This window comes from Euprymna scolopes, chromosome 41 (assembly GCF_053919585.1).
Source record: "Euprymna scolopes isolate OS-2025 chromosome 41, ASM5391958v1, whole genome shotgun sequence".
Lineage (NCBI taxonomy): Eukaryota > Metazoa > Mollusca > Cephalopoda > Sepiida > Sepiolidae > Euprymna > Euprymna scolopes.
This window is the reverse complement of record NC_136522.1, coordinates 69453845-69468680: the sequence shown is the minus strand read 5'-3', so window position 1 is coordinate 69468680 and position 14836 is coordinate 69453845. Positions and strand designations below refer to the sequence as shown.

General features: G+C 38.1%; 1 protein-coding gene and 1 pseudogene across 1 annotated transcript; both read left to right on the top strand.

Annotated features, from left to right (window-relative positions):
• The first annotated feature begins 9922 nt into the window (after nucleotides 1-9922).
• On the top strand, nucleotides 9923-10309 carry LOC145266695 (protein CFDP2-like). Its single transcript, XM_080122620.1, has one exon. The coding sequence runs from the start codon at nucleotides 9923-9925 to the stop codon at nucleotides 10307-10309; it is 387 nt and encodes a 128-aa protein (XP_079978746.1).
• Nucleotides 10310-10531: 222 nt separating this feature from the next.
• On the top strand, nucleotides 10532-11361 carry LOC145266694 (uncharacterized; annotated as a pseudogene).
• The last annotated feature ends 3475 nt before the right edge of the window (nucleotides 11362-14836 follow it).

The following is a 14836-nucleotide window of genomic DNA, read 5'->3' as shown; positions in this document are numbered from 1 at the left end:
TATGACATTTCGGGTTTGTATTACTGTACACATAGATTCGAAAAAGTTGTCAAAAAACAAATATATAACGAATAAATGTTATCAAAGGCAAGATAAGTTACTTTTCTACCAAACTGGATATATTTTTTGTGTTTTTATTCAATGTAACATATTTATTCAGCTCGAAAAACATAGTGTTTACCGATGTATTCGAAAATTCAAGATGGCGTCTCACACCCTCTTAAACACCGTAAGTTTGGGAAAAGGTGTTATAAATAAAAAACTATACAAAATACTATTAAAAACCCGCCGAATATATGTCAACCTATTTCACGGTAACATATATTGAGCGAGTTTTTAACAGTATTTTATCCGGTTTTTTATTTATAACACCTTTTCCCAAACTTACCGTGTTAAAGAGAGAATCAGACTCCATCTTGAATGTTCCAATACATCAGTAAACACTGTATGGTTTTCGAGCTGAATAAACATGTTACATTGAATAAAAACACGAAAATTATATCCAGTTTGGTAGAAAAGTAACTTATCCTGCCTTTGATAACATTTATTTGTTATATATTTGTTTTTTGACAACTTTTTCGAATCTATGTGTACAGTAATACAAACCCGACATTTCCGTTCCGAGCCAGATACATACAGCAACAGCATAAAGATTTTTCTGTATTTTTTTTTTTTTTTCATTAGGTTCAATTTTAAATAAGAATCAAATATTACTTCTTAAATATAAATAAATAAATAAATAAAGACACAAGGGCAATAACCTCGGCTTGAAACGTCTACCACCGTCTAGCCACACCTAGAAGGCGTGATATGACGAAACAGCTCTGTATTCGCTTGATGATCGAAGCCGAAACTATCATGAGTTTCCTAACTCGACGGACTGGCTTTTCCGCATCATTTGAAACCGTCGGCATCAATGTAACTAATCGAATTAACTCAACTCGGAAGCCGGACAAAGACAACAGATCTTGTACACACACACACACACACACACACACACACACACGTACACGCACATACATGCACACACACGCGCACGCACACACACACACACACACACACGCACACAATTGTTCTAAATAACAAAAACAAATAATTTAAAAGTCCCTTTATATATATATATATATATATATATATATATATATATATATATATATATATACACACACAGAGCTGTTTCGCCATAGCACGGCATAGGCGCAGAAGGCGCACTAACTTTATCTTCTCCTTCCTCCTCTTTACGTGACCTCCTCCCATCTATTCACGAAATCACGGTTAACAGGAAGAATGTGAGTGAGGTCAGGGAGGGTAGAACGGAACAGTTATTTTATTATTTATTTATTTAATTTTTTTTTTTTCTTTACTAAAGGCGTCGTTGTGCTGTACAAAAAATAAAAAAAAAGAAATAAAAGAAAAATGGGTTGAGGAGAGAAAAGGAAAAAAGAAAGAAACAGAAAAAATCGTTAGGGGGTCCTCCATCCGATTCGCACCCGAAGTCTGAAGAGGAGAGCAGATGGGCAGATAAGAAAAAAAAACAAAAAAAAACAAAACAAAAAAAACGAAACAAATAAAAAAAATAATTAATTAATTAAAAAAATAGAATAGAACAAAAAAAAAAAAACGTTCACCAAATATAATGACGCTGACGAGAGGGATAGAAAAATAATTTTATTTCCACTATTAAATGTTTTTTTTTTTTTTAAATCTATATTGCATTTTTCTTTTCTTTTTTCTTTTTTTTTTGTTGCTTTCATTCATAGAGGCTTAGTCTTTGTGTAAACCGTAGGACTGACTCTTATGATTTTTATAATAAGATAGTCGTCAAATTAAAGGGGAGGTTGGCCTTCTATAAATAACGATATATTTATTTGAGCAACCTACACCCTTGGGTGTAGGTTGCCAAAAGTTTAAACATTGAAGAAAGGGAATTAAAGCGATACAGTTCGGCTGCCGACAGTATTTTCTCGGGCGGTATATCTTCCTGTGAAAGACTGCGTTGCTCAGCTGTCTAGTGAACAGAGGCAGAAGAGAGGATGTCTTTCTCCATTAGTGCTGTGGTGTAATCCCTGAATTTAGTAGAAGCCATTTTAGACGACGTTAGCATCTTTTGAGTTCAACTAAGAACCACACCAATAATTAATATAAATTGGGCATAAAAATTATTTTCAATAAGTGTTCCTTTATGGAAACTTGTGTTTAATAAATATAACCCTAATGCCCTCTGTTGTCTGGGGGCAGGGCCGCATCCGTCGCTATCCTGGTTCACGGGAGCATACTTGTGATTTACTTCTGGACGTGTTCATCACTCCCGGCTCGCAGGGCCATAGATGCAACCCAGCAGGGCTACATTCTTACTTGTCTAGTGGTGGACCCCTCAAACGTGACCAGACTCTCACCGGTCACTGGAAAATATCTCTCCGCTGCTCAGGGCACGCGAAATGTGCATGACCCTAAGTCCGTGTGGCAACATTGTCGATTTCGGCCGTCACTCTGGCTTCATGCTGGATCCAGTCTATTTCTTTCATCATCTGGCTTCAGGGCATACCTGAAATAAACTGTATCTTCATTCAGGCCGGCAATCGAGAAACAAAGAAAAACTCTGTTTCATTTTCGTAAAAACCCAAACAAAATAATTATTTATAAATCATTTTACACTTGTTTAAAGTCGAGTTCTTTGATCCGAGCTTCGTGATGCAGGTTGTTTAACTTAAGTTCATCTAGTTAATTTCCCAGCTAAGAACAAGAGCTTTTTAACTTATCTCTTATGAGGTTTTCTGTCCCCCACCCCAGGCAGTGCGAGAGCGATGTGGACGTCTCAATGCCAGCCAGTAAAAAGACCCTAATTCTAAAAAGACAATCGTTTTTATAAAACTGGCCTCTTCCTCCCTCTGTCATTGGAAGATTACTTTTCTTTTTTTTCCTCTGAACCTCTTTTTTTCTTTATCCCATTATCTTATATTCTTTTTCTTCTCTCGTGAACTTCTCTCTCCATCCCCCCCACTCTAGATTCCCTTCATTTTCTCTTTTCTTGTGAACCTCCTCCCTCTCTTTCATGACCATATCTCTCCCCAGGTTCAATTTTATTTATCTATCTATCTATCCAACCAACTTATCACTGGCGTGGTGGCCTGGTAGTTAAATACAACAGGTGGACCCAAATGACAACATCTCCCAGACACCAAAGCAGACATTTTGAACCCAAGTTATTGTTTCTATAATATTTGAATTGTTCTTTCAAAACTCAACCAGAAAACGATCCTGCATTGTTTTTCTGCCAAACTCAAGAATGTCATTATCATATTTATTTTTTTTTTTTTCCATTGAAATATTTTATTTCTTATGGACATTTTTGCCTCTTCTTATCGCTACATAAGTACAAAATGGAAATTAAAACCCTTAAAGAACAATTATTATCTATTATTTTCTTTTCTTGATAAAGTCCTAGGGACAATTTTCTTTTTTTTTTCTTGATTAAATATCACCCCCCCCCTCTCCTACCTTCTCTTCCTCTATTTGTAAAGCAAGACCATCTGGTATCGCCTGGGATCTTGCTACATAAAGAAAGTTGAACAAGTAGTCACAACTCAAAATGTTCATAGTGTGAATAATATATGTGAGTATTTGGCAGTGTGGTATTGTGTGTGTGTGTGTGTGTGTGTGTGTGTTGGTTTACCTTGTTCTTGCTAATATCTGTATAGCTGTGTGTAGTGATTTTTTTTTTTTTTTACATGGAAGTCACCACTTATCAAGGCCCAGAAGCCATTCGGGGATAAGGGTTATTGCGTGTACAGTAATCAATGGGATAATATTGTAGTAATCGTTAGTATTGAAGATTTGATAAAGTGTCTTACTTAAGGGGGTGGCTCATCAGGAATTTGTTTATGTTGGACTTGAAGACATCCAAGTTGTAGTCAGGTGGGGAACAGGCAAACGGAAGAGCGTTCCACAGTCGTGCACTTCTAAAAAAGAAGCTCTGCTCATGGAATCTATGTTTGGATTTAGGCACAGATAAAGAGTGGGGAAAATTAATGGCGGTGATTTGTTTCTGTTGTTAGTGTGTAAGAATGTGTGTACCAGATGAAGGAAGCTTGTATGCGAGTCATTGAAGATTCCTTTGCAACTTGTCTGGAGTAGTTGAAATGTAATCACAGTTAAAGTGTAATGGCCATGTTACATGAATCATTGGAGATTCCTTTTCAACTTGCCTCCTCCTCCGTCCTTGAGAATTCTGTCAAAATCTGATTTTGTTGACAAGATCTTATATGAGATTCTAAGTTTGCATTGGCTTATTATTTTCACATATAAGTGTTACTTTTGAGGTTTGGAACGATTTTCATTGCTTGAAAATGCTTTGAGTTAAAACGTTCCTGTGAAAACTTACTTGCTTTTGGAAGTGACTAAGAAAGCAAATTCCAACAAAGCAAAGAAAGGGTGTAGCAGTTAGAGCCATTTGCATTTTAGCGTTCGTCAGAATCACTTTGCAATTCAGCCATCACAGTGGCAGGAAGTTCTCTATTTGACCTATTAGCATCAATGGGTTCGGAAATAATCTTTCAAAGGTTTTGCTTGAATACGTCTTGGAGGCTGATTAATCATTGTGTGACCAAACCACCCTGCTGGGGTTGCTGTTTATGAGAAGAAGGAAGTATCAGTGTTTATAACTGCTATAAATTCACCCAAACATGACAAATTGCCACTGAGACATAAGGGGCTACTGTGATTAGTGGGCCAGAATTATAAAGGGTTGGAAAATTCTGTCAAAACCTGATTCTGTTGATTCTAAGTTCACATCAGCTTATTACTTTCACACCTAGGTGTTACTTTTTGGGATTTGGAACGATTTTCATTGGTTGAAAATTACCAACGAGTATTAAGGAGCTACTCTGATTGACGAGGGGGCAGATTTGTAATGGACATTCTAAATGGGTTATTTGGCATGACGGTAAGAGTGTATATAGATGGGTCAAGAGACCAGGGTTCAAATCTTAGTTGAATCATACCGAAGACTTTAAAAATAGCACTCGATGCCCAATTGCTTAAATTCTGAGCATTATAATCAAGGGCAAATGAAGTAGTCCTGGCCATTGAGTGGCACTATCCCCAACATCTTTTGAGATAGTTGTGGAGCAAGATGATTGTTCACATAACATTTAAATTTCTGCAAGTTGGTATAGTCAGGGAAGCAGGGAGCAGAGAAAGAATTCCAAAGACAAGCTGTTTGAGGAAAGAAGCAATTGAGGTTGAAAAACTTCTGGCATCTGTGGACATTGACGATAAATGAGTGGGATTGTGTAACTAGTCGTGTTTCTCGGAGGTATTGCAAATGAGACGTAAGATTTAGGAGCTAGATTTATAAGGTGCATCCTAAGTGAAATCGTTGTGCACCAATATGTTTGCATGACATTTAAATTTCTGCATGTTAATTCAATCGAAGGAGCAGGGAGGGAATTCCAGAGGCCAGTGGTCAGAAAAAAGGAAGAGTAGAACACTTTCCAGCATCTGGAGAACTTTGCTGCTAGATGGGTTGGTTAGGAGTATTTACGGTTGTGGGAGTATATTCTGTGGGAGTACTTCAAAAACAATCATAATAATGCAACATTACGACGACGGAGCTGGAACTCGACAGATGGTAAGGAACCTGTTTTAGTTTTGGCCATGGGAGAAATAACAGGTATAATTACATCTCACCTGACATAAACGCCATGTCGAACTTGTAATCCCCCGAAACTTTTACAAAAATTAACAAAAGTTGAAGGTAAAACAATATCCTTTCAGACAAAAAAAAAAAATAGAAGAATAAAAAAAAAATCTCGTCTGAACTCCAATCCCTGGTCCCCCCTCGCCAAACTTTCACGAAAAACACCCGTCTAGCTGAATCCACTGTGAAAAATTTCCCCCACTCTATATCTGTGCCTAAATCAAAACGCGGATTTCATGAGCAAAGCTTCTTTCTTAGAACTGCACGCCTGTGGAACTCTGTTCCGTCTGCCTGCTTCCCTCCGGACTACAACTTGGATGTCTTCAAGTCTAATGTTAACAAATTCCTAATGAACCGCCCCCCTAATTAAACACTTCATAAAATCTCCTCACTAACGTGATGTACTTGCAATAACCCTTATCCCTGAGTGGCTTCCGGGCCTTGATAAGTGGTGATCACTGTGTAAAAAAAAAAAAAAAAAAAAAAAAAAAAAACTACAATTTTAAAAAGAATATTATTAGTTTATTCTGAGATTTTAAAATGTAAACTTATCATTAATGGTCTAAATAAATATAACAATGCAGTAAAGATAAGATAGCAACATCTCTTCTGTATGAAAGAGACTGTAGAGACGAGAAGAGGACATCCCTCCACTAGATTGCGAAATACTTTTGTATTCTGCAAAGATAACAAGTATTTTGAACAGCAACAGATATGACAGTAGTACTCCATTCTAGGACATATTTGTTTTCTTATACAATTAATGCAAATGGAAGGTTGTATTAGGAGTGAGATACCATCGTTATTTTCATGACAATTGCTCGTCTGAGTTCCTATTTATGGCTCCCCCCCCTCGCCAAACTTTTACAAAAAAAACTTGTCTAGCTAAAATCACTATCAATAATTTCGCACACACTTTATCTGTGCCTAAACATAAACGTGGATTCCATGAACAAAGCTTCTTTCCAAGAACTGCCCGCCTGTTTCACTGGCCTGCTTTCCAGCTGACTACAAGATGAGCATCTTCAAGTCCAATGTAAACAAGTTCTTGTTGGACTGTCCCCTCTGAATAATCAAATTATACCAAATTTCCACTAGCGATTACTACACTATTGTCCTAATGACTACTGTACACTCACTAACACTTACCCTCGAATGGCCTACAAGCCTTGATAAATGATGACTCTTATCTAAAAACAATAGTACAATGATCCAATTATTTTTTCAGCAGCATTAGCAACAAGTTAGATGTACGTCTTCCATTCTACATTTCTATACAATTAAAAAAAAAAACAATCGGCAAGAGGAGGTAACTCATTTTAGATTAAAGAATATAATAGGGGTTATTTACGTTTACTTAAAAAATGTGCAAACAAAAATTAAAACCTAAAAAAAATGTCACTACATTCCAGACAATAAATCCAGGTCCATTCCGTTTTTTTTTGATATTTTTTTTTTTTTATATGGGCGTCACCACTTATCAAGGTCTGAAGGCCACTCAGGGATAAGGGTTATTGCGTGTACAGTAATCAATAAGATAGTGTTGTAGTAATCATTAGTATTGGGGGTTTTGATAGAGTGTGTTACTTAAGGAGTTTGTTTATGTTGGACTTGAAGACGTCCAAGTTGTAGTTAGGTGGGAAACAGGCAAGTGGCAGAGAGTTCCACTGGCGTGCAGTTCTAAGAAAGAAGCTTTGCTCATGGAATCTACGTTTGGATTTAGGCACAGATAAAGAGTGGGGAAAATTATTGACAGTAGTTTCAGCCAAACGGGTGTTTCTCGTGAAAGATTGGCGAGGGGGGACGAGGGATTGGAGCTCAGACGAGCACCTGCCATGGAAATAACGATAAAACAAAGAGGCTCACAACGTCTGTCCTGTGGGAGAGAGGTTGCAGGGAAGAGAAAAGGGCATCCCCCACTAAACCGCGAAGTCTATTTTGTACTCTGTCAAGGCAGGATAGGCTGTTTTTAGCAGTTCCTGCCCAGATGTGGCAGCAATACTCCATTCTTGGACGTACTTGACTTTTATATAGATGGAGATTTTTGAGATGAGGATTGATAATTATTTCTTGTATTATTTTGATTGTTCTTATCTTGGTTGTTTTTTTTTTTTTCATGTTCACTCCTTACAAAGCATATCCCCACTTGGACGTAAAGGGCTATTATTTGCGGCCACGTCTAGGAAAGATTAACCAAATATTTGTTTATCACATTTAAACTTTTGCATATCAGCACAGCTAAATAACCGGGCAACAGGATAGGAATTCCAAAGTCTAGCTGTTCGAGGGAAGAAACTATTAAAATAGAAAGCTTTTTGGCATATAGTGACAACAGTGAAGGGGTTAGATCTTATTACTGAGCGGGTTTGTCGGGGATATGTACGTCGAGGGGGGGATACAAGTGAAACGAGTTCATCAGCCTTGATAGAGTTCACATAGACTTTGTAGCCTCGTAGGAGATGTCCTTTTCTCTTCCCTGCAACCTCTATCTCACAGAAGAGATGTTGCGAGTTTGTCTCTGATGTATCGTTACTTTCATGGAAAGTGTTCGACTGAGCTTCAGTCTATGGTCCCCCCTCACCAAACTTTTACAAGAAACACTCGTCTAGCTGAAAACACTATCAATAATTCCCCCCACTCTTTATCTGTGCCTAAACCTAAACATAGATTCCATGAACAAAGCTTCTTTCTTAGAACTGCACGCCTGTGGAATTGTCTTACGTTTTCCTGCTTTCCAGCTGACTACAATATGGTTGTCTTCAAGTCTAATGTAAACAAGTTCTTGATGAGCCGTTCCATATAAGTTAACAAATTTACCGAATTTTCATTACTAATGATTACTATATTGTCCAATTTCTACTGTACACTTTTTAACCCTTATCCTTGAGTGGCCTCTTGGCTTTGATAATGTGGTGATGCCTGTATAAAAAAACCCCAAAAAAACACATTCCATTAAAATATTTGTAAAACAGGCACAGAGATGCAACATTGCACGACGTTTCAGCTAATGTAACCCTAGAGTGTCTTCAGAGCAGATTTATTAAAAAAAGAAATAAACTTGGCGCTATTTTTCGCCATTCACCAATAACATCCAGAGTGTGAATGCACCTGAAGGCGATCGGAGGTTACATTAGCTGAAACGTTGTGGAAAAAAAAAACAAAAAAAAACAACCAAGATGAAAACAATAGCTCAAGCAATCCAAATAATACAAAAAATAGTTATGAAGCCTCATCTCAAAAATATACAGGCATATATTTTTTTTATAATAAAACGTGTGTGTCTCTATGTATTTGTCAATGTCCAAAAATATGAAGCGACTTTTCAAAGAGAGACTACTCTTCCTCTGCTCTGGAGAGGGGGGGGGATAAATCAAAATCAAATTATCACTAATACAAAAAACAAACGTGTACATAATTTTTAAGCGATACATATAACACATCATTTCAACAAGTTTCAATTCAATAGTAATGCAACATACACACCTGATCATAGATTCTATGGTCCTGGGTTCACCATTCGTATACTTAATCATGCTGATGAGTCATAGATACAGCTAAACACGTGTCCATGTATAACTATTTTATATACTAGTAATCCAAGTAAAGGGAGTGCAACCTTGAAGTTGGTTGGGAAACTTGCATGCTTTAATGACCCCAAGAGCTAAGCCGGCGGGAGATTCATCTCCTGGCAGGGCCACCCATGTTGAACAGGTTGACGGGTAGAGGCTAGACTAAGAGCACTCCACCTACCTTCTAGGGAAAGTTGGGCATGAGGCCAGCACCCTCACCCCAGAAAAAAGAACTTGCTACAAAAGCATCCACAACAAAAACCTGCAGAAAGAATGACATACTATGGTCAAAGCCAAAAGGACGCTTCAGTGCCGAAAACCCTCTTATTGACCAGGACAACCACCACCATTGCTACATGCAACCTCAAAACCACGTATGAAGCAGGGAAGGCAGCACAAGTGTCAACAGAGATGCGCTGATACAACATTGCCCTGCTGGGATTGAGTGAGACGAGGTGGCTGCAAGCTGGACAAACAAGACTGGCTACCGGTGAACTCTTGCTGTACTCAGGACATGAAGAAGAAAATGCAGCACACATGGAAAGCGTAGCAATCATGCTTTCAAGAACAGCACAGAAAGCTTTGACGGGTTGGGAAGCACACGGATCAAGGATAATAACAGCATCCTTCAAGGACGGTGAAGGAGAACATCAAGATGAATGTGATTCAATACTACACACCCACCAATGATCATGCCGACGAAGACAAAGACTATTTCTACAACAGACTACAGACAGTCTTAGACAAGTTTAAAGACAAAGACGTCAACATCCTGATGGGGGATTTCAATGCAAAGGTCGGATCAGACAATAGATGCTACGAGAAAATGATGGGACAACATGCTCTCGGAGAAATGAACGAAAATGGAGAGAAATTTACTGACCTCTGTGGACTGAATGACCTTGTCATCGGAGGCAGCATTTTTACCCACAAGAGGATACACAAGGCCACCTGGGTATCACCTGACCATGTAACAAAGAACCAGATAGACACCTCTGTATCAGCAAGAAGTTTAGGTGGTCTCTTCAAGAATTATGAGTGAGGAGGGGAGCAGACGCGGCATCAGACCACCATCTTCTGAATGCGAGACTCAAACTTAGGAGAACCGTCTGGCAGGTAGAAGGTAGGATGAGGTACAACATCAACCTACTGAAAGACCAGATGAGAAGCCTTAACGGTGAGTCTGAGTAACATATTCCAAGTACGGCAGGAGCTTACCACCAAAGACACCGATGCCCACGACCTTCGGAAGGGAACAAAAGACATGCTTAGGGAAATATGCCAGGAAGTGCTTGGGCGAAAGAAAAACGAACACAAAGACTGGATCCCTATGGACACCTTACAGAAGGTTCAAGCCAGAGGACTCAAGAAAAAAGTCAATGTTAGGCTCAGGGATCAACAGGCGGGCTTCAGGCGGAACAGATCGTGTACAGACCAGATCGCCACACTACACATCATAGTTGAATAGTCCCTGGAGTGGAATTCCTTGTTGTACATCAACTTCGTGAACTTCCTCAAGGCTTTCGACAGCATACACCGCAACACCTTGTGGCAACTCCTCCGACACTGTGGGGTCCCAGAAAAGTTGACGAGAATTATCAGAGAGTCATACGAGGAAATAGCCTGTCAGCTTGTACACAGGGGACAGTTGACACAACATTTCAATATAAAGACTGGCGTACGACAGATATGTCTCCTATCGCCATTCTTGTTCTCCTAGCTATTGACTGGGTGATGAGGCAGACAACAGATGGACGGAGGGATGACATCCAGTGGACCTTCTGGACTCAGTTTGATGACCTTGACTTCATTGATGGTCTCTCCCACAAACAACAACAAATGCAGAGTAAAACCTCTAGACTGGCCATCCACGCTTCTCAAGTTGGCCTCCACATACACCCTAACAAGACCAAGATCCTGAAAATCAACGCATTCAGCAAAGAGGCAGTGGAGTTGGGTAACAAAAACTTGGAAGAGGTTGAGACTTTCACATACCTTGGGAGTGTGATCAGCCAGCAGGGAGGAACAGATACAGACGTTAAGACCGTCGGGTTAGGGTTAGGGTTATCGGAAAAGCAAAAGCATCTTTCCTAGCCCTCAAGAACATCTGGCGATCCAACCTCATCATTTCTCGCACAAAAATCCGACTGTTCAATTCCAACATCAAATCAGTACGACTGTATGGAGCAGAAACGTGGAGAACAACAAAGACCACCGTCGGAAGAGTGCAGACTTTCATAAACTCGTGCCTTCGAAGAATACTAAGTATCGACTGGCCAACTACGATAAGTAATACAGATCTCTGGAAGAGAACTAACCAAGTACCAGCAGAAGAAGAGATCAGAAGGAGATGGCGATGGATCGAACACATCCTGAGTAAACAACAAACGAATATCATATGCCAGGCTCTGACCTCAAGGAAAGAGGAAAAGAGGCCGACCAAAAAACACCTGGAGAAGAGACCTGAAGGCAGACGCTAAGCTGACCAGATACTCCTGGAAGGAGTTAGAGCAAATCACCCAGGACCGTGGACGTTGGCGGGCAGTTGTGGATGGCCTATGCCCCACCAGGGGCTGAAGTATAATAATAATCCAAGTGAATATAGACTTTTGTCCATAAAAGTTTTTAAGACCAAAATCATATAAAATCATTTCATTTTTTTCACATATAGGTAGAATACCTTCTTTTCTATATTTTTTCATATAGGTAGTATACTGTACAAGTACATGGTAGTGGTGGCGGTTGGTGATCTGTATCAACCACACACTGGCTGGTTTTCCTCATCCAATCAGAATGTGGCTAGGGTTTTCTTGACTAGCGACACCAACATTTTTTTGTTTTGTTTTACAATCCAAATGTTTATTAGCCATTTGAAATATTCCACTTTCCTTTTAAGGGATGTGATGATGATAACGGTCAAAGCAAATTACCATGTTACTATATAGATATTTATAATTATAATTATATTTATAATTGTAAGATTATTAAAGTTGAACCCTGTCTGGAAAATAAACAAAAAAAATGAACTAACGACATGAAACATTCATGACTGAACTGCTTTATTACCATGTATGCTTTTAGCATTTAAAATTTTCCTTAAATCTTGTGTTAATTAATGCTGGCCTAGAGGAAACGTCCTAGCTAATGAAGTCAAATGTGACTTTGGAACGGGGTTTGAATCTCTCGACCAGCAGTAATTATCACTTCCTACATTGATGATGGTGAAAGTGTCTGTAGGAAGAAAAATAATTATATATATCCTAGCAGTCCTACCCAGCGTCTATCAACATAAAAATGTCTATCAACATAAAACGCCTATCAACATAAAAACGTCTATCAACATAAAACGTCTATCAACATAAAAACGCCTATCAACATAAAACGTCTATCAACATAAAACGCCTATCAACATAAAAACGTCTATCAACATAAAACGCCTATCAACATAAAAACGCCTATCAACATAAAAACGTCTATCAACATAAAAATGTCTATCAACATAAAAACGTCTATCAACATAAAAATGTCTATCAACATAAAAATGTCTATCAACATAAAAACGTCTATCAACATAAAAATGTCTATCAACATAAAACGTCTATCAACATAAAAACGTCTATCAACATAAAACGTCTATCAACATAAAACCGCCTATCAACATAAAAATGTCTATCAACATAAAACGTCTATCAACATAAAAACGTCTATCAACATAAAAATGTCTATCAACATAAAACGTCTATCAACATAAAAACGTCTATCAACATAAAAACGTCCATCAACATAAAAACAGCTTTATTACCATGCATGCTTTTGGCATTTTTAATTTTCCTTAAATCTTGTGTTAATTAATGCTGGCTCAGAGGCAACGTCCTAGCCAATGAAGTGAAATATGACTTTGGAACTGGGTTTGAATCTCTCGACCAGCAGCAATTATCACTTTCTACATTGATGATGGTGAAAGTGCCTGTAGGAAGAAAAATAATTACATATATCCTAGCAGTCCTACTCAGCGTTGCCTATCAACATAAAAACAGAATACAAGAGGTTAAACATCTTTACATAAAAACTTCCATTGCTCTACCTTTCTGAAATCGTCTCTCCCTCTCCCGTTATTCCACATACATAACCCCCACCCTCTTTCATCTCTGCCCAGCCCATTCCTCTCTGTCTTGTTTTAATGTATTGAAAAGAATAAAACTGTAAGTCATTCACCTAAACTTTCTGTTTTAAAGTTATCGCTTCCGTGCTACTGAATCAAATAAAATCAAGGATACCTCCAGAGCTCTAGTTTCGTCCACTGTTCACGTATTGACAGAAAATCTTTTTGTCGCACTGAAACAGTTTCAAACAATGTTCTGAATCGTTAACAGATTGTTGTTTTTGATTGAAAATGCAGCACTCACTTTAAAAACAACTTTATTGTTGACAAATTGTACATGCAAAACGATGAACGCCCTTCCTCTTAATATCTTCAACTCCTGTTATCTCACCAAAACCCTACCTGCTGATGTTTACATCTTTGCTTTGGGCAGCTTTCACTTGCTGCTATCCATTCAACTGACTACCGATTTGATTCCAGACTGAAATGATGGATCCATGTTTCGTCCACTGTGACATATTGAAAGAAATTTTTTTTGTTGCATTGAAAACAGTTGCAAACAATGTTCTGAATCTTTAACACATTGTTGCTTTTTGATTGCCTATAAGCAAATGCAGCACCCACTTCGTAAACAACTTTATCGTTGACAAATTATTCATGTAAAAATGATGAATTCATTTCTGATAATTTCAACTTCATTGCTATTTCATACAACTTTATTTTAACATCGACCAAAACAATTTTGCCGCATATTTTTTTAATGTTTACCGCCACAACTGCTGAATTTGAGCACTTAACACCATTTATTTATATGATTATATTTAAAGTGAGCAATACCACTTCCTAGCCATTGTTTGTGATAGAGATGAGTTTGAATAAAATTATGAAACCCATAGCTTTGCTTGAAGAGTATGTTTTTTTCCACCGGAAAGCAATGTTTTATGAACGCACAAAATCAGATTTTTTTAACGTTTTTAAAATTTTCAATAATAGCTTCACTTAAAATAATTTTATTTTGTAAACTAAAAATCTGATTGGGTGCAAATTTTCACATGTATCATTTTAAGGTTAATACTTTATAAAAATCATGGATTATTAAAAGTAATGCCACATGTAAGGCCCATGACTTATTAAGTGATGTATTATAAATATATACTAGTGCTACTCATCCAGCTTTGCCAACATGAAAATAGATTGTTGGTTGGAAAGGTAATCTATAACATAAATCTCACCTGTCTGTTAAAATGTATGTATGTATGTATGTATGTATGTATGTATGTATGTATGTATGTATGTATGTTCCTCTCACTCTCCCTTTCCAGATATCGCGAAAGGGAGAGTGAAAGGAGCCGTGGATGGGAGGGGGAGCCAAATTGGTCTGGAGTGTGAGGTGTGCAGAAGAATATGTCTTAGCAGAGCTGGGCTGATGAGTCACCAGTCTACTCATCGGTGCAGCTGGCCACAAAG